Source organism: Garra rufa, chromosome 22, assembly GCF_049309525.1.
Source record: "Garra rufa chromosome 22, GarRuf1.0, whole genome shotgun sequence".
Taxonomy (NCBI): domain Eukaryota; kingdom Metazoa; phylum Chordata; class Actinopteri; order Cypriniformes; family Cyprinidae; genus Garra; species Garra rufa.
In genome coordinates this window covers 130954-150190 of record NC_133382.1, presented here as the reverse complement: position 1 = coordinate 150190, position 19237 = coordinate 130954, and the positions used below count along the sequence as shown (strand labels likewise).

Genomic DNA, 19237 nt, shown 5'->3' with positions numbered 1-19237 from the left:
ATTACGTGACTTCGTAGGCTACCATTATAAAATACTATAAACCTCTCCCTCACAGTTTCGTATTCATCCGCGTTTGAGTACGGTCTATGCATTTAAGTCCGATATTTAACAAGAATTACACTTAGGTTTAAGTTGTCAAAAACTCCTTAAAATAGTTTGAAAGTTGTGGGTTGTAAAAATTACGTGACTTCGTAGGCTACCATTATAAAATACTATAAACCTCTCCCTCACAGTTTCGTATTCATCCGCGTTTGAGTACGGTCTATGCATTTAAGTCCGATATTTAACAAGAATTACACTTAGGTTTAAGTTGTCAAAAACTCCTTAAAATTGTTTTGAAAGTTGTGGGTTGTAAAAATTACGTGACTTCGTACCATTATAAAATACTATAAACCTCTCCCTCACAGTTTCGTATTCATCCGCGTTTGAGTATGGTCTGTATTGTCTGCCATTTTCTTTGCATTTAAGTCCAATAGTTAACAAGAATTACACTTAGGTTTAAGTTGTCAAAAACTCCTTAAAATAGTTTGAAAGTTGTGGGTTGTAAAAATTACGTGACTTCGTAGGCTACCATTATAAAATACTATAAACCTCTCCCTCACAGTTTCGTATTCATCCGCGTTTGAGTACGGTCTATGCATTTAAGTCCGATATTTAACAAGAATTACACTTAGGTTTAAATTGTCAAAAACTCCTTAAAATAGTTTGAAAGTTGTGGGTTGTAAAAATTACGTGACTTCGTACCATTATAAAATACTATAAACCTCAGCTCCCTCACAGTTTCGTATTCATCCGCGTTTGAGTATGGTCTGTATTGTCTGCCATTTTCTTTGCATTTAAGTCCGATAGTTAACAAGAATTACACTTAGGTTTAAGTTGTCAAAAACTCCTTAAAATAGTTTGAAAGTTGTGGGTTGTAAAAATTACGTGACTTCGTAGGCTACCATTATAAAATACTATAAACCTCTCCCTCACAGTTTCGTATTCATCCGCGTTTGAGTACAGTCTATGCATTTAAGACCAATATTTAACAAGAATTACACTTAGGTTTAAGTTGTCAAAAAGTCCTTAAAATAGTTTGAAAGTTGTGGGTTGTAAAAATTACGTGACTTCGTACCATTATAAAATACTATAAACCTCTCCCTCACAGTTTCGTATTCATCCGTGTTAAATACAATATGGCGTCTAACCTAAGTAGCTACAGTCTATTGTCTGCCATTTTAACAAGAATTACAATTAGGTTAAATTCCTATGGTTAAGAGTTATTCAAACCACTGTGAGCGCATTAATAATAGTGAGCAGGCGTTAGCAAACACCCTAATTAGAAGTGTGTGTGGTCTGTATTATTGTTTTGTATAATTATCCAATCTAGATGCACACATTTAGCGCTTGGCGACATGTCAACGTTCATTAATGCTGTTTGCACACAAATACACCTGGCAACCCATTTTATCAACATTATAAAGAGGAATAACCTGCATTTTCTCATTAACAGGCCAGTAAACCTTAGAAAATACTACTGAGTTCTCCAAAAATTGACACAAAATGAACCAAATGCTGTGGATATGCGCAAATATGGCTCAAGGCACAGTCTGAATGAGCTATATCAAGCAGCTGATGGCATTCCAGAAGCTCTTTCATGGGTAAAACAGCTCACGTCAGAAACAGACACATGCACGGAAACCTAAATAAGCAAGTCTTATGTTTGAATTTCTCAGGCACGTGCCATTCCTCAGCTACAGTCCAGTTTTACCATAAAAGGAGGAGGGACAGAATGCTACATCTGTTTTTCATTCCCTCTTTCTTTCCAATCTTGTGCCGTTCACTATAAATTCCAACGTTTGGTCTTATGTGCATTCCAGATGAAGGCCTGGATGAAGAAACTGGAAGAAATGACAGCGTACTTCTGTACTGTTGTATTATTACTCATAAATTAATCAAAATACTCAATGTGCACAGTACCATTTTCATATTGTTTTATCATTTGATTTGAACTTAACAAACTTGTTTTTCAGCCTGAAAAGTGTGCAAATAAATGACCCTGGGCTTAGTATTGTATGTTTATACAGTGACATTCAGTGTTCAAATATTTGCTGGGGTCAGCCTTATTGATGTCAAAGTGTATCAGCTCCCAAAACGACAAGTGATGCATGCTGGGTAATTACAGGAGTGGATTTCTTCATGGGTTTAATGAGTCATTCATCAGGCCGCTCTCCCACACACATTCTTTTACTGCCACACCTCACACACCGCAGAATTAACCTGTCCTCAACGCTCGGTTAATTAGTATAATTAATGATGCCTGTCTGTGTGTTATGGTGGAACCGTCAACATTATTCATATTACATGTGCATTATGTGCAATTTTCTGCTTGGGGCCTTTCCCAGCTAACAAAAATATGTGACCCTGGACCACAAAACCAAGTTGTAAGTAGCATTGTATGGGTCAAAATTTAAAAAAATTTATTTCATGCCAAAAATCATTAGGATATTAAGTTAAGGTCATGTTCCATTAAGATATTTTGTAAATTTCTTACCGTAAATATATCAAAACTTCATTTTTGATTAGTGATATGCATATAACAACTTCATTTGGAAAGCTTTAAAGGTGATTTTCTCAATATTTGCACCCTTAGATTCCTGATTTTTTAAATGGTTGTATCTATCATAAATATGCCCCATTTTTGATCAGTAATATGCATTTCTAAGAACTTAATTTGGACAGTTTAAAGGCGATTTACTCAATATTTTGATTTTTTTGCACTCTTAGATTCCAGATTTTCAAATAGTTTTAAAATATTTAGCTATTCTAACAAACCATGCATCAATGGAAAGCTTATTTATTTAGAAAAAAATTGACCCTTCTGACTGGTTTTGTGGTCCAGGGTCACAAATATGTTCTAAAAACGTTTTTATAATGTTCCAAGTGAGTTATGAAAACATTATTTCTGAATGTTCTCTGAACGTTCAAAACATCCAGTTTTTAAATGTTCTAAAACATATTTAACATTCTATTTTAGAATTTTACGACATTATGTTACGGAATGTTACTTTTCAATGTTTCTGCACATTCTGAAACAATTAGTAACATTTGAAAAATGCTAGACGAACATCCAACTAAAATGTTTCAGAAAGAGTAAACATTAAATAAAAAAATTTTGTGCTACCATTTTAAAAGCTTTATTAAAGACCAGATAAATGTGAACAATGTTCTATTAACATTACTGGAGGAACGTTTGTCCATAACGTTGAGAGAACCTTGCCAGAACACTAGTCAAACAAAAATAATCTTTTATATATTCATATAGTCTATATGTGAGCCTGGACCACAAAAGTCTTAAGTAGCACGGGTATATTTGTATATTATAACACATGTCCAGACATGAGGGAGAACAATCAAGCATCTCAAATTTTGGTCATATAAAACTGTGTAAATACATACATGGCATGACTTTTGATGTTCACTATCAGAACACGTTCTTGGCAAAAATGATTCTCTTGATAAAATGATGCTTACCACATCTATTTAGAATGGTAAGCATTACAGAAAATATCATTAATCTTATCAGGCAAGTCTGATAACACATAACAGGCAGCATAAATCAATATGGGAGTAACAAACACCTAACAAAGCCTCATTTTAAAAGGGTTTAAGATAAACAGACACTCAACAGTGGAGCATCTCAGTGAGTGTTTATACTTTCACTGCACAAAGAACTTAGACTGTAAGTATTCTCATTGTGTACATTTATGCATATAAATATATACACTACCGTTCAAAAGTTCGGGGTCAGTACATTTTTATTGTTTTTAAAAAAAAAGAAATTAATACTTTTATTTATTTTGAATAAACACTGTACTTTTTAAACTTGTCATTTATGAAAGAATCCTGAAAAAAAAAATCACAGGTTCCAAAAAATATTTGGCAGCACAACTGTTGATATTATCCAACATTGGTCACTCTAATAATAAATCAGCAGAATGATTTCTGAAGGATCATGTGACACTACAGACTGGAGTAACAGCTGATAAAAAATCAGCTTTTCATCACAGGAATAAATTCTATTTTAAAGTATGTTAAAATAATAAAAAAAAAAACATTATTTTATATTGTAAAAACATTTTGCAATATTACTGTTTTTTTTTTTCTTCTGTATTTTAAATGCAGCCTTAATGAGCATAAAGTCTTTAAAGACTATTACAAGTCTTACTGACCCCAAACTTTTGAACGGTAGAGTATATTTTTAAGTTTTTAAAAGTTTAAGTGAAGCATAAATTCTTGACTCAGCACACTAATAATGTACGTCAAGTACGTAAAGTAACACGCTGTATTTGTGTAATGGTGCCGTCATCAGGGTGAGGGCAGGTTTGTGTGTGTGTGTGTGTGTGTGTGTGTGTGTGTGTGTGTGTGTGTGTGTGTGTGTGTGTGTGTGTGTCTAAAACACTCCTCCTTTCTTCCTCTATAATTTCGTGATGACATTCCACCCTGTTTGCTGAAGTCTTCGCACACACTGGAGCAGTCTGGGAATCTGCTGGAAACACGTGAGAACTCAGGTAGGAGCGTTTAAACAGCATCGTAGGCTCTAGAACCGCGTGTTAAAGAGACAGAGTGTCTGTATGAGAAGCTTTATTTTAATTATTAAGCACAAAATGCGTTTTATATTGAATCGAGGTCATTCTTCTGGTGATCTCATTCTCAAAATTTGGAATAAAAGTTAGGAAACTCTGCTAAACATTAACAAGAAGTTCGTTTCGAGTGCGTTAATGTGTTTAAAAGTACTTAAAATGAATAAATTCATTTGTCGCAATACTTATAATTGACGCAATAAACCTCAAAACCTCATACAATAAGCAGTACTACTTAATGTGTTTATATGTAGTATCTAACTGTTTAATATTTACCTGGGAGTTAAAACGTATATAAAATTTGAATTATTGAGCCCAAAATGCGTTTTATATTGAATCGAGGTCATTCTTCGGGTGACGTATTTTCTTTGCAGTTGAATTAAAAGCTAGGAAAAACGCTAAACATTAATAAGAAGATAGCTTAGAGTGGGTGAAAGTGTTTTTGTTTATGTTTGTTTAATATCTACGTTTAATGTGTTTATATGTATTATTTATCTACCCATTTAAAATTTACCTGGCAGTTTAAATGTGCAGAAAATTGTAATTATTGAGCTCAAAATGCGTTTTATATTGAATCGAGGTCATGTCTTTCTTTACAGTTGGATTAAAAGTGTATATATTTAGTACCTACCTGTTTATTATTTACCTGGGACTTAAAATGTACATAAACTTTTAATTATTGAGCCCAAAATGCGTATTATATTGAATTGAGGTCATTCTTCTGGTGATAACTTTCAGTACAGTTGGATTAAAAATTAGGAAACACAATACACATCAATAAGAAATTTGTTTAGAGTGTTTAAAACTGTTTAAAAGTATTTAAAATGAATGAATGAATTAGTTGTGATACTTAAAATTGACAATAAACCTTAGAACCTCATGAAAGAAGCACTGCTTTATATTTACTTATTTTTTTGGCTTGTTTAATATTTATGTCTTTAATATTTACATTAAATGTGTTTATATGCAGTATCTACCTGTTTAATATTTACCTGGGAGTTAAAATGTACATAAAATATTAATTATTGAGCCCAAAATACGTTTTCTATTGAATCAGGGTCATTCTTCTGGTGAAATCTTTCATTACAATTGGATTAAAAGTTAGGAAACACGATAAACATCAACAAGTTTAGAGTGGGTAAAAGTGTTTACAAGTATTTAAAATTAATAAATTAACTTAAAATTTGACACAATAATCCTTAAAACCTTATATATATTTATTTATATAAATATTTACTATATTTACATTTTTTGCTTATTTAATATTTATGTTTAATATTTACGTTTAATGCGTTTATATTTAGTACCTACCTGTTTAATATTTACCTGGAAGTTAAAATGTAAGTTACATAAACATGCAAGCGGAACAAATGTTCCTCATCGATAAATATGCAATTTGCATGATTGGTGCAATTCATTTTCCTAAACTATTCAATGCACTTACAAAAAAAGTTGTATTGCAGACCTCTATAGAATCTAATATTAATTCTCCATGATGCTAGTGTTCAAAACATTGGTATTATCATGCAATTTATGGCTCTTTTACTAATGTCCTGAGGTGCACACAAATATTAGTAGTCTTTAACAGTGAATATCTCCATGTAAGACACACGCATGCATTCACATATGAATAATTATATTAGTTTGAGGAAACTCTGAGGCTTTGAGATGCTTGATTGTTCTCCCTCATGTCTGGACATGTGTTCAGTCTGTAATCACTTTTCATGCTTCATTCAATTATATTCTGAAATCTGATGTCATTTTATAGAGAACAGCTCACGTTTTCCTGGAAAGTTGAAGCGATGACTTGTATGAGTGCTTAGCCATTTTATTTGAATATTGAATGTTGGCGAGCTCTGATATCATTTTAATTTGACTAGAACAACTGAGCAAATTGAAATGACCCTGCTGTTTTATTCATGATTGTTTTGCCTTTTACTTCCACACATTGTCCCTTTAACAAAAGACTTATTGGGTTTGTTTGGCTCTCCATTGTCTTGTAGCTCCTGGTGGTCTTGTGTGTTTTGATATCGGGGTCTCCAGACGTCTGTCTCCAGGGTGTTTACCGTCTCTAGTTTGCCTTTATTAGTCCAGACGGGTGAAGTGGGTTTTTATGGACATTTAAAGTCCCAGTATGTGGTCATAAATAGTGAAGCACTTCACAACACACCTGTAGACATCCAGCACACCTGGACATTTTCCTGAGGTTGACCTTTGAACTTTGTATCCTTTTAAAGCCATGCTACTCAGTTAATTTTATTTAGTCTCTTCACAGTTATTCATCATGCCAAACTGGGGTGGAGGAAACAAATGTGGCGCCTGCCGGGGGATGGTGTACCACGCTGAAGAGGTCCAGTGTGACGGGAGGAGTTTTCACAAGTGCTGCTTCCTCTGCAGTAAGTCAAATGTGCAAACTCTTTACTGTTCAGGTGAATCTCATGATGGTATGTCCAGACCAAATTTGACCCCAAAATCAAAGGAAAAAAGAAAGCAGCAGAGCCTTTATTTTCATGACAGTTGAGCAAGTTTTCCCTCCAAATATTTATTTTATTTTTTATTTTATTTTATGTAAATTTTACAATATGTCCAGAAAAGTAAAAAAATTAAGCACGTATAATGGCATGGCATGGCATGTTTTTCCTCCAAATTTATTTTGTTTTATTTAATTGTATAAATATGCAAATATTTTATTTTATTTATTTATGTATTTATTTTATTTTATTTTGCCATTAGCTCTGATGGTGCTTCACATAACTTGGAAAAAATAAATAATTAAATAAATAATAAATTAACAAATCCGCAAATGTATACTTGATGGTTATAATAATCTAAAATATAAAAATATATATAAATATAAAGGATTATATAAATGCTGCTTTATTTATTCATTATTTTATTTTATTTGATTTATTTTGCTATTAGTTCAGATGGTGATTCACATTACTTGGGAAAATAAATAAATGAATCCGCAAATGTATATTTAATGGTTATAACAATATAAAATACCAAAATGTATATAAATATAAAGTATTATATAATATAATTGCTGCTTTATTTATGCATTATTTTATTTTATTTTATTTTATTTGTAATGGCTATTAATTCTGATGGTGATTCAAATAAATAAATAAATCTGCAAATGTATAGCTAATAGTTATAACACTATAAAATACAAAAATGTACATAAATAAAAAAGGATTATATAATTGCTGCTTTATTATTTTATTTTATTTTATTTTATTTTGTTTGTAATGGCCATTAGTTCCAATGGTGGTTCACATTACTTGATTTTTTTTATAAATAAATGATAAATAAATCCGCAGATGTATACTTAATAATTATAACAATATAAAATACAAAAATGTATATAAATAAAAAGCATTATATATATGCTGCTTTATTTATGCATTATTTATTTAAATGTATTTATTTATTTATTTTTATAATTGATTATTATATTTTTTTTGTTTGTATTTTATTTTATTTGTAATAACCAGTAGTTTTATGGGTGACTCACATTACTGCAAAAAATTAATAAATAATAATAATTAAAAAAATTAATAGCAATATACTTGATGGTTTTAAAAATATAAAAATGAATATAAATTTCTATAAATGATTCTGTTGCAAAAATGCAGTGCTTATAGTAATTTAAATGGCCTTTTCTTAAGGCAAAATATTTTTGGGAAAATTATTTTTTGGAATTTGAAGTTACACAAACTGGGCAGATTTTGTCACAAGTGAGGTATTAAAATTAAAATTCCTCAATATTCAGCTATATTTTTCTGACTTCATTTGCCCTGCAGTGACCTGTCCAAACACCAGTGCTGCGTTTATTAAACACTCTGAGCTGTTTTTGTGCGATCTCACTACGGCTGAATGCACATGCTTCACATTAGTGCTTTGCTACCAAATCAACAAAAACAATGCGGCCCACATGAGCGGTGTTTATTTGCTGTGGGCCACAAAAGCCATTCTGTTCGCAACGAGACGATGATGAGTTAATGAGCGCTGAAAGCCATCTGTCTCTCTGTCTGTGTTTTCACCGCATTTCCTCTATGACTAAACTTTTTAATGGACTCTGCAGGATCTCGGTGGTCAAATGTGGACAGTCACCTAGCGTTATTACGGGATGCATAACGAGAATGATGGAGTTCAGGGATGTTTTGCACAGCTGAATGAATAGTAAAGGGCGTTAACCTTCATGCTGTTGAATCATGTTTGTTTCTCCATCACAATGTCCCATGCTAAGACAAAATCAGCTGACAAAATGCATGATAAACACATGCATTCTAGCCTCTAATCATGGGGTTAAAATGATTATTATTGGTGGCATGACTATTATTATTCTTCCTACTTGCATACTTGATGCATAACATATTAAAATTCATTTAAAACCTGAGTTTTGCATGGGAAAGCAGCACTTATTTCCTACAGTAAGTGTAAAATAAGTGTTTTCTCTCTTCCAGTGGTCTGTAGAAAAGGTTTAGACAGCACTACGTTGGCTATTCATGACCAGGAAATCTACTGCAAGTCCTGCTACGGTAAAAAGTACGGCCCAAAAGGATACGGCTACGGTCAGGGAGCAGGAACGCTCAACATGGACCGTGGAGAGAGATTGGGCATCAAGCCAGAAGAGTAAGTGTTTGCATCTTTCATTGTTGTTCATATGGTGGATATACACTATATATATTACTTATATATACTTATTATACACTAACTATATTATAATGCAGTCTGTGTGAAATAATGAATGGTATGCACATAATGTATTGCTTATGTGTTTATCAAATGTTTGGAATAAATATGAATTTTTGAAAAAAATGTTCTTTTATTCTCATCAAGGCTGCATCTGTTTGATCAAAAATACGGAATAATTGTGAAATATTATTTAAGTTTTAAATGTCTGTTTTCTATGTGATTTTATATTTTAAAAAATAATTTATTCCTGTGATGCAAAGCTGAATTTTCAGCATCATTACTGCAGTCTTCAGTGTCACATGATCCTTCAGAAATCGTTCTAATATGCTGATTTTATTTTATTTTTATTATTTTATGTAAATCTTTAGAGAATATGTCCAGATCAAATTCGTCCAGTGACATGCCATGTTTTCCCTTCAAATTTCTTATTTTATTACATTTTTTAAATATTTTTTATTTTATTTTATTTGATTATTTTATGTACATTTTACGCCAATATGTCCAGATCAAATTCGGCCAATGATATGGCATGTTTTCCCTTCAAATTTATTTTATTTTATTGTATAGTTGTTTATTTTATTGTATTTTTTTTATTTTGTATTTTATTTTTTTATTATTTTATGTAAATCTTACGATAATATGTCCAGACCAAATTCGCCCAATGACATGCCATGTTTTTCCTCCAAAATTTATTTTATTCTATTGTATAATTGTTTATTTTATTGTATTTTTTTTATATGTTTTATTTTGTATTTTATTTTATTATTTTTTGTTAATTTTACGACAATATGTCCAGATCAAATTCACCTAATGCCATGCCATGATGTTTATTTTATTGTATTTTTTTCCTTTTCTCATCAGGGCTGCATTTTATACGATCAAAAATACAGAAAATTCAGAAATATTATTCTATGAATATATTTAAAAAAATGATTTATTCCTGTGATGCACCAGTCTTCAGTATCACATGATCCTTCAGAAATCATTAATCATTATTCAAAACTATGTTCATATTTTTGTGAAAACCATCATCTTTATAACATTTCAAGTGTCTTCACTGTCACTTTTGATCAGTATAATGCATCATTGCTAAATAAAAGTATTATTTTCTTATTTTTTTCCTTCTTAATCTTACTAAACCCAAACCTTTGAATAGTAATGTATCAGTTTGCACTAAAAAATGAAGTAGCACAACTGTTTTCAACACTGATAATAATAATAATCAAACAATTAGAATGATTTCTAAAGGATCATGTGACACTGAAGACTGCATTAATGATGCTGAAAATTCAGCTTTGCTCACAGAAATAAATTACATTTCAAAATATATTCACATAGAAATCTGTTGTTTTAAATCGTAACATTTTATTGGCGCCGATAGCCCTGTGGTTAGCGCGCCGACATATAGCACTGTTGCGCTCTGGGCGTCCCGTGTTCGAATCCCGACTCGAGGACCTTTACCGATCCTGCCCCCTATCTCTCTCCCACTTAGTTTCCTGTCCTATATGGAAGCCTGTTACCGCCAGGTCAGAAAAAAAAATCCATGCCTTAAAAAGTCAAAATTATGACATACTTAAGTCGTAATTACGAGATAAAAAGTCGAAATTATGAATATGTCGAAATTATGACTTTAAAAGTCATAATTATGAGATACAAAGTCGAAATTATGACTTACTTAAGTCATAATTACGAGATTAAAAAGTCGAAATTATGACTTAAACACATTGATCACATGACCACTTGAAGCTTTCCGTTTTGAATCAGATGATTCGCCATACGCCTTTGAAGTTCCGTTTCCAGGAGTGTTCTAATGATAAACGGACATTCCACAACGAATTACCTTGGCTTAAAACAGTTTGGAGCTCCAAGTTCAGTACACACAAGTCATAATTTCGACATAGTAAGTCATAATTTCGACTTTTTATCTCGTGATTATCACTTAAGTATGTCATAATTTCGACTTTTTATCTCTTATTTATGACTTAAGTCATAATTTCGACTTTTTATCTCATAATTTCGACTTTGTATCTCATAATTTCGACTTTGTATCTCATAATTATAACTTTTAAAGTCATAATTTCGACTTTTTATCTCGTGATTATCACTTAAGTATGTCATAATTTCGACTTTTTATCTCTTATTTATGACTTAAGTCATAATTTCGACTTTTTATCTCATAATTTCGACTTTGTATCTCATAATTTCGACTTTGTATCTCATAATTATAACTTTTAAAGTCATAATTTCGACTTTTTATCTCGTGATTATCACTTAAGTATGTCATAATTTCGACTTTTTATCTCTTATTTATGACTTAAGTCATAATTTCGACTTTTTATCTCATAATTTCGACTTTGTATCTCATAATTTCGACTTTGTATCTCATAATTATAACTTTTAAAGTCATAATTTCGACTTTTTATCTCGTGATTATCACTTAAGTATGTCATAATTTCGACTTTTTATCTCTTATTTATGACTTAAGTCATAATTTCGACTTTTTATCTCATAATTTCGACTTTTTATCTCATAATTTCGACTTTGTATCTCATAATTATAACTTTTAAAGTCATAATTCCGACTTTTTATCTCGTAATTATGATTTAAGTAAGTCATAATTTCTTTTTTTTAAGGCATGGACTTTTTTCTGACCTGGCGGAAACGGGCTTCCATAGTCCTATTATAATAAAGGCCAAAATTAAATCTTTAAAAAAAAAAAAAAAAAAAAAAATCTTAATATTTTTTCATAATTTTACAGTATTTCTGATCAAATAAACGCAGCCTTGCAAAGCAGAAAATCTGATTTATTCCAAAGTTTGCACAGCAGTAGTGTATTATTATAAGATTCCTAGAGGATTTTGTGAAGTCACTTTGTTCTGAAGGCAAATCCGTGCTCTGGTGTGTTCCTGCTCGCCGTCAGGTGATTATTGTTATGAAAGAATCTATTATGTAAGCAGAGCTCCTGTACAGACCGCAGGCGCCCTCTTCATACCGACCCGACACAAAGCGGCTCATTGAGGGCCCCTCGTTAGGCTGCGCTCCAGAAAACAGCATCTGACCTCTCTGTCTCCCACCAGAACACAAACTCACCGACCCACCACCAACCCAAACCCGTCCAAGTTCGCACAGAAGTTCGGCGGCTCGGAGAAGTGCGCTCGCTGTGGAGAGTCAGTGTACGCCGCAGAGAAAGTGATGAGCGCTGGGAAGGTGAGACGATTCGAGGGCAACAATTGGACATTAAACACATTTTTGAGTCAACAGCGTTTACTTTCTTTATGCACTTAATGTTAATGTAGTACATTGCTACAGCAATAAGAGCAAACAGTTTCCAATCACACTGACACTCGAAGAAATTATCTCAAATATTTAGTGAATTTGGAAACATGTTTATTAAGGTTTCTTGATATTTGTTGATCTAGATCAGTGTTTTATTTTAAGCATGGGGACAGGGATTCAATATAATTGATCTAATGTAATTAAAAAACCAAAAAACAAACCCTAACTTAATTAAAATGCTTTAAAAAATAATGTAGCCATATCATCACTCCCAGTTTTTGTTAAAAATATAGTATATGTAATAAATTTATAATATTATTTTAACATTTATCTGTAATTTATCAGAACTAAAACAATAAAAACATTATTAAAAAAACTTAATTACTTAAACTTAATTCTCATTTAGCTTTTTAGTATTAAAATAACTAAAACTAATAAATACAAATAAATAAACTATATAGACAAATCTCTCTAATGCAGAAGTGAAATCTAAAATTGATAACATTTTGATTTGGGTAAATGTAAATAAATATAATAAAAAATATAATGCAATTATGAATTAATATATATTGTTATTCTATATATTTTTAGATTTTTACATTTTATAAATCTGGTTAAATTTCTATTTATGTGTTATGTGTATTTAAGTAATGATTGAAAAAAAAATGGTTTCAGTTAATGACGATAACCCTGATATATATATATATATATATATATATTCAACAAATAAATATAATATTATTAAATGTGTGTTATGTCTAACTGATCAGATTCATTTCCGCTTCTTGCCAAGGAAATATTTCTCATTTTTGTTTAGATGAGCTTTTAACTATTAGTATTAAAATATTAAAAAAACAACAACAAAAACTAAAAATAATTAACAATAAATAAATGTTTCTCTCTTTCTCTCTAAATACATAAAATTTAATATAGTAAATTTATATAGTATAGTATTTACTATAATAAATATAGTACATTAAAATAAATTAATCTCTCCCTAGCCTTTTCTAGTTAAATACATAAAATTTAAATATAGTAAAATAAAATTAATACATTTTATTTCTCTCTCCCTCGTTCTCTTTAGTTAAACACATTAAAATTAAAATAAATAAAAATTAAAATAATAAATTCTTTCTCCCTTGCTCTCTCTAGTTAAATGCATGAAATTTAAATATAGTAAATTAAAATAAATAATACGTTTCTCTCTCCTTTGCTCTTTCTACTTAAATGCATAAAATGTAAATAAATGTTGTTAATTTAAATTTAAAAAATTCTCTCTCACCCTTTCTTAAATACATAAGATGTAAATAAATATAGTAAATTAAAATAAATAAATGTCTCACTCTCTAGTTAAATGCATAAAATGTAAATAAATATAGTAAATTAAAATAAATAAATTTATTTCCCTCACTATTTCTACTTAAATACATTAATTGTAAATAAATATAGTAAATTAAAATAAATAGTAAATTTCTCTCACGCTCTCTGTCTCTCTCTCTAGTTAAATACATAAGATTTAAATATAGTAAATTAAAATAATTAATTTCTCTCTCCCTCACTCTTTCTAGTTAAATACATAAAATGTAAATAAATATAATAAATTAAAATAAATACATTTTATTTATTTCTCCCTCGCTCTCTGTAGTTAAATGCATAAAATGTAAATAAATATAATAAATTAAAATAAATACATTTTATTTCTCTCTTCATCACTCTCTGTAGTTAAATGCATAAAATTAAAATAAATATAGTAAATTAAAATAAATAATAAATTTCTCTCTGTCTATCTCTCTAGTTAAATACATAAAATTCAAATAAATATATTACATTTAAAATAAATTTCTCACTCTCTCTAGTTAAATACATAAAATTTAAATATAGTAAATTAAAATAATTAATACATCTCTCACACTCTCTCTCTCCCTCTAGTTAAATACATCAAATTAAAATAAATGTCTCGCTCTCTAGTTAAACACATAAGATTTAAATATAGTAAATTAAAACAATTAATTTCTCTCTCCCTCGCTCTTTCTAGTTAAATACATAAAATGTAAATAAATATAGTAAATTAAAATAAATAAATTTATTTTCCTCACTATTTCTACTTAAATGCATAAAATGTAAATAAATATAGTAAATTAAAATAAATAATACATTTCTCTCACGCTCTCTGTCTCTCTCTCTAGTTAAATACATAGTTTAAATAAATATATTAAAATCTAAATAAATAAATTTCATGCTCTCTCTAGTTACATACATAAGATTTAAATATAGTAAATTAAAACAATTAATTTCTCTCTCCCTTGCTCTTTCTAGTTAAATACATAAAATGTAAATAAATATAATAAATTAAAATAAATACATTTTATTTATTTCTCCCTTCGCTCTCTGTAGTTAAATGCATAAAATGTAAATAAATATAGTAAATTAAAATAAATAATACATTTCTCTCACGCTCTGTCTCTCTCTCTAGTTAAATACATAGTTCAAATAAATATATTAAAATTAAAATAAATAAATGTCTCGCTGTCTCTAGTTAAATACATAAAATTTAAATATAGTAAATTAAAATAATTAATTTCTCTCTCCCTCACTCTTTCTAGTTAAAAACATAAAATGTAAATAAATGTAATTAATTAAAATAAATACATTTTATTTCCCTCTCCCTCGCTCTCTGTAGTTAAATGCATAAAATGTAAATAAATATAGTAAATTAAAATAAATAATGCTTTTTTATTTCTCTCTCCCTCTTTCTCTCTATTTGTATGGATTTTTAAAAATGATTTTAGTTAATGATAATAACCCTGATATATATTGCACTAATAAGTATATTATTACATAATGTGTGTTATGCATAACTGATCAGATGCGGATCATAATTTCTCATTCAGTTGCAATCTCACACACAGACCATTACATCACCTTTATTATTCACTCTTGAGTCACTGGGTTCATAAGTTTTAACACACATTTCCACAGACGTCACCGGGTTCACCTCAAGTTTACAGCAACTCCATTGACGCTTTCTTTATGTCTTCATGAGGGTTTGCAGATGCTTGTACAGATCCACTGCCAAAAAACCTCTTCAGCAGATCCGACTATGAAGCATTTGGTCCACTTTTTGTCTTTCTCAGTTTAATCACCAGGAAGTCATAAGCACTTGATGTCAGTTGGTTACACTTATCTTTTCATTATCTGAGCTTCACGACGGCATGGTTTTCTTGTGTTTGTCTTCCAGCCGTGGCATAAGAACTGCTTTCGCTGTGCCAAATGTGGGAAAAGTCTGGAGTCGACTACTCAGACGGAGAAAGATGGAGAAATCTACTGCAAAGGTCAGATTTACTTAAGAGTTTAACACTCCTTGGCTAAATGGTCAGTGGTAATAAACAACATTTAAACAGACAGTTCACCCAAAAAATTAAAATTTGCTGTTAATTCAATCACCCTCAGGCCAGTAGAGAAGACTTTTGGCTGAAACCGTGGTCCTTGGTGATTCATACAATGCAAGTCAATGGCTACCTGCACTTTGAGAGTAATAAAAGCATATCAGGCAACACAAAATGAATACCCATGGCTCCTGATGATATATTGAGGTCTTATGTAGCAAAACTATCAGTCTGTGCAAGAAACTAAACATTATTACCTGTAACCCAGGGCCTCAGACAAATGCTCCTCAATGGTGTCTGGTTCATGAATGAATCATTCTTTTGAACTGATTCTTTTGAACTAATTGAATCAGTTCATCAGATTCGAACTGAACCATAAATGTAGGTGACTTTTTTTCCTCAGAGGAACAGTAAAGAATATATTTAGCCCAAACCGTGGTCCTTGGTGATTCATATAATGCAAGTCAATGGCTACCGTCACTTTGAGAGTCAAAAAAGCACATACAGAAAACACAAAATTAATACCCATGGCTCCTGATGATATATTGAGGTCTTATGAAGCGAAAAGATCAGTCTGTGCAAGAAACCCAACATTATTTACAACATTATTAGCTGCAACTCAGAGCCTCAGGAAAATGGTTCGGAGTGATGTCTGGTTCATGAATGAATCATTCTTTTGAATTGATTCTTTTTAAAGAACTAATTGAATCAGTTCATCAGATTCAAACTGAACCATGAGTGTAGGTGACTTTTTTTTTTTTGTCAGATGAACAGTAAAGAATAGATTTAGTTTAAGGCGTGGTTCTTGGTGATTCATACAATGCAAGTAAATGGCTACCTTCACTTTGAGAGTCAAAAAAAAGTACATACAGAAAACACAAAATTAATACCCATGGCTTCTGATGATATTGAGATCTTATGAAGCAAAACGTTCAGTCTGTGCAAGACACTCAACATTATTAGCTGTAACCCAGAGTCTCAGACAAATGCTCCTGAGTGATGTCTGGTTCATGAATGAATCATTCTTTTGAACTGATTCTTTTGAACTAATTGAATCAGTTCATCAGATTCGAACTAACCATGAATGTAGGTTACTTTTTTAATCAGAGGAACAGTAAAGAATAGATTTAGCTTACAGCTTGGTCCTTGGTGATTCATACAATGCAAGTCAATGGCTACCAGCACAATGAGAGTGAAAAAGGCACATACAGAAAGCACAAAATTAATACCCATGGCTCCTGATGATATATTGAGGTCTTATGAAGCGAAACGATCAGTCTGTGCAAGAAACTCAACATTATTTACAACATTATTAGCTGTAACCCAGAGCCTCAGGAAAACGGTCCAGAGTGATGTCCGTTTTACAAATGAATCATTCTTTTGAACCGATTCATTTTGGTGAACAAGTTGAATCGGTTCATTAAATCAGACTGAATCATCTGAAACAGTTCATGGTTCAAACCAACACAGATCTACAAGTTACTCGATCAAAAATCACTTTCAGACACCTGACAGTCACTCAGACTCGAAATGAGTCAAAATATCGCTGTATCTGATCCTATGATGAATGATTCATTCAGCGCTCAAGAGTCACTAAATTGACGAAATGATTCGAAACGACTCTGATTCACTTTATATGCGTATATGTTTCACATCATAACTAGGTGCTTTAATCATATAATTGTGTAACTTTACATCATTGTGTGATTATGCAAATGAACAGGTGAACTGAATCAGTTCATTAAAACCAACTGTTCAAATGAACCATTTCAGGGAAAAAAAGAATCAAATTTCCCTGTTCGCCTGAGGCTCTGGATTATAGGTAATAATGTTGAGTTTTTTTGCACAGACTGATTGTTTTGCTTCTTAAGACTTCAATATATCATCAGGAGCCATGGGTATTCATTTTATGTTGGCTGTATGTGCTTTTTTGACTGTCAAAGTGCCAGTAGCCATTGACTTGCATTGTATGAAATCACCAAAAATCACAGTTTCAGCTTAAAATCATCTTAAACGAAGATGCATAGCAAATTTGATCCCCGTGTTTGTTTGTTATATACATACATGTTGCTCACTGTTATCTGAGCAACATCAAAAACAAAAGCTGAATAACTAGATTAACCCGAAACTCCTGAATTACGATCAAGAGTTAACGTTTAATCTGTTGTGATGACGCAACATCTGAACTTTCTGACCTCTTTGAGCAATCACATTGAAAGCTTGTTAACTAATTCACTTAATTTGTGCTTATTTTCTTTTTTGTTTTTGTTTTTCAGCATGTTATGCAAAGAACTTCGGACCCAAAGGATTCGGATACGGTCAGGGAGCAGGAGCTCTGGTTCACGCTCAATGATAGTCAGGACTTTGTATGTTTCTTTACTATTATAACACAAGGGTGTCAGTAATTTCAAAAGAAGATGATTATTTTGCATAAAGAAATGGACCATTAAGTGTTATACTTTCATGAGAATAAAGCACATTTCCTCTCCAGTTCTGATTTTTTTTTAAAGTACTCAATAATATAAAATATTTAATTTAAATTATTTTATCATTATCATTACAATTTTTTTCTCTAATGCAATAAATTATTGTGGATTTGGGAAAATGTCACAATCCAGTTTTCAAGGTTGGTTGATTTTTCTTTATGCTAAATATTTTTTTTCACCATTTACATCAATTACAGAGTGTTAGTCGTTCATTGAGGACCATTAAGAGTTTCACATTTCTCCCTAAACTCTTATTACCACAAATGCAGATCATTGCTTTTTAAATGATTTATATTAAATAATGTAATATTTAATATACAATTATTTTATATAATGTTATATTTTTTGTAAAACAACTACTGCATTACAGTAATGAGAATTTAAGAATGCCCCAATTTCTCTAAACATGAAATGGTCCTAAAAAAATTGTTCATTTTCTTTATGCAAAATATTTTTTCATTGCATTTAGGCACATTTCTCCCTAAATTCTCATTACCATAAATGTAAATAATTTATTTTTAAATAATTTATTTTAAATATATCTAATATAAATTTGTATTTTTAGTAAAACAACAAAATAACTACTGCATTACAGGAATGAGAATTTAAGAAAATGTCCCAATCCTTTTTTTTTTTATGCAAAATATTTTTTTAACACTTTACAGAGTGTCAATTGTTTTTAGAGGACCATTAAGTGTTATATTTTCATTGCAAATAGGCACAATATTAATTACCATTAGGTAAAATTTCCCCCCAAATTCTC

General features: G+C 30.7%; 1 protein-coding gene across 2 annotated transcripts; it reads left to right on the top strand.

The window, feature by feature from the left end:
- The first annotated feature begins 3659 nt into the window (after positions 1-3659).
- LOC141297271 (cysteine and glycine-rich protein 2) lies at positions 3660-18478 on the top strand. Of its 2 annotated transcripts, XM_073827663.1 has the most exons (7): positions 3660-3724; positions 4499-4553; positions 6901-7021; positions 9095-9263; positions 12404-12533; positions 15841-15934; positions 18265-18478. In XM_073827663.1, the coding sequence occupies exons 3-7, from the start codon at positions 6910-6912 to the stop codon at positions 18339-18341; spliced, it is 582 nt and encodes a 193-aa protein (XP_073683764.1). In that variant the 5' UTR covers positions 3660-3724; positions 4499-4553; positions 6901-6909; the 3' UTR covers positions 18342-18478. The 2 variants fall into 2 exon arrangements, with proteins under 2 accessions (XP_073683764.1, XP_073683765.1); XM_073827664.1 differs by lacking the exon at positions 3660-3724 and having other exon boundaries at positions 4377-4553; positions 6890-7021.
- The last annotated feature ends 759 nt before the right edge of the window (positions 18479-19237 follow it).

Bases quoted from the DNA above. Each gene is read 5' to 3' on its own strand.
- LOC141297271 (XM_073827663.1), top strand. From the start codon at position 6,910: ATGCCAAACTGGGGTGGAGGAAACAAATGTGGCGCCTGCCGGGGGATG. The intron at 9,264-12,403 runs GTAAGTGTTTGC...GTCTCCCACCAG, and splicing joins TTGGGCATCAAGCCAGAAGA to AACACAAACTCACCGACCCA. The intron at 12,534-15,840 runs GTGAGACGATTC...TTTGTCTTCCAG, and splicing joins AAGTGATGAGCGCTGGGAAG to CCGTGGCATAAGAACTGCTT.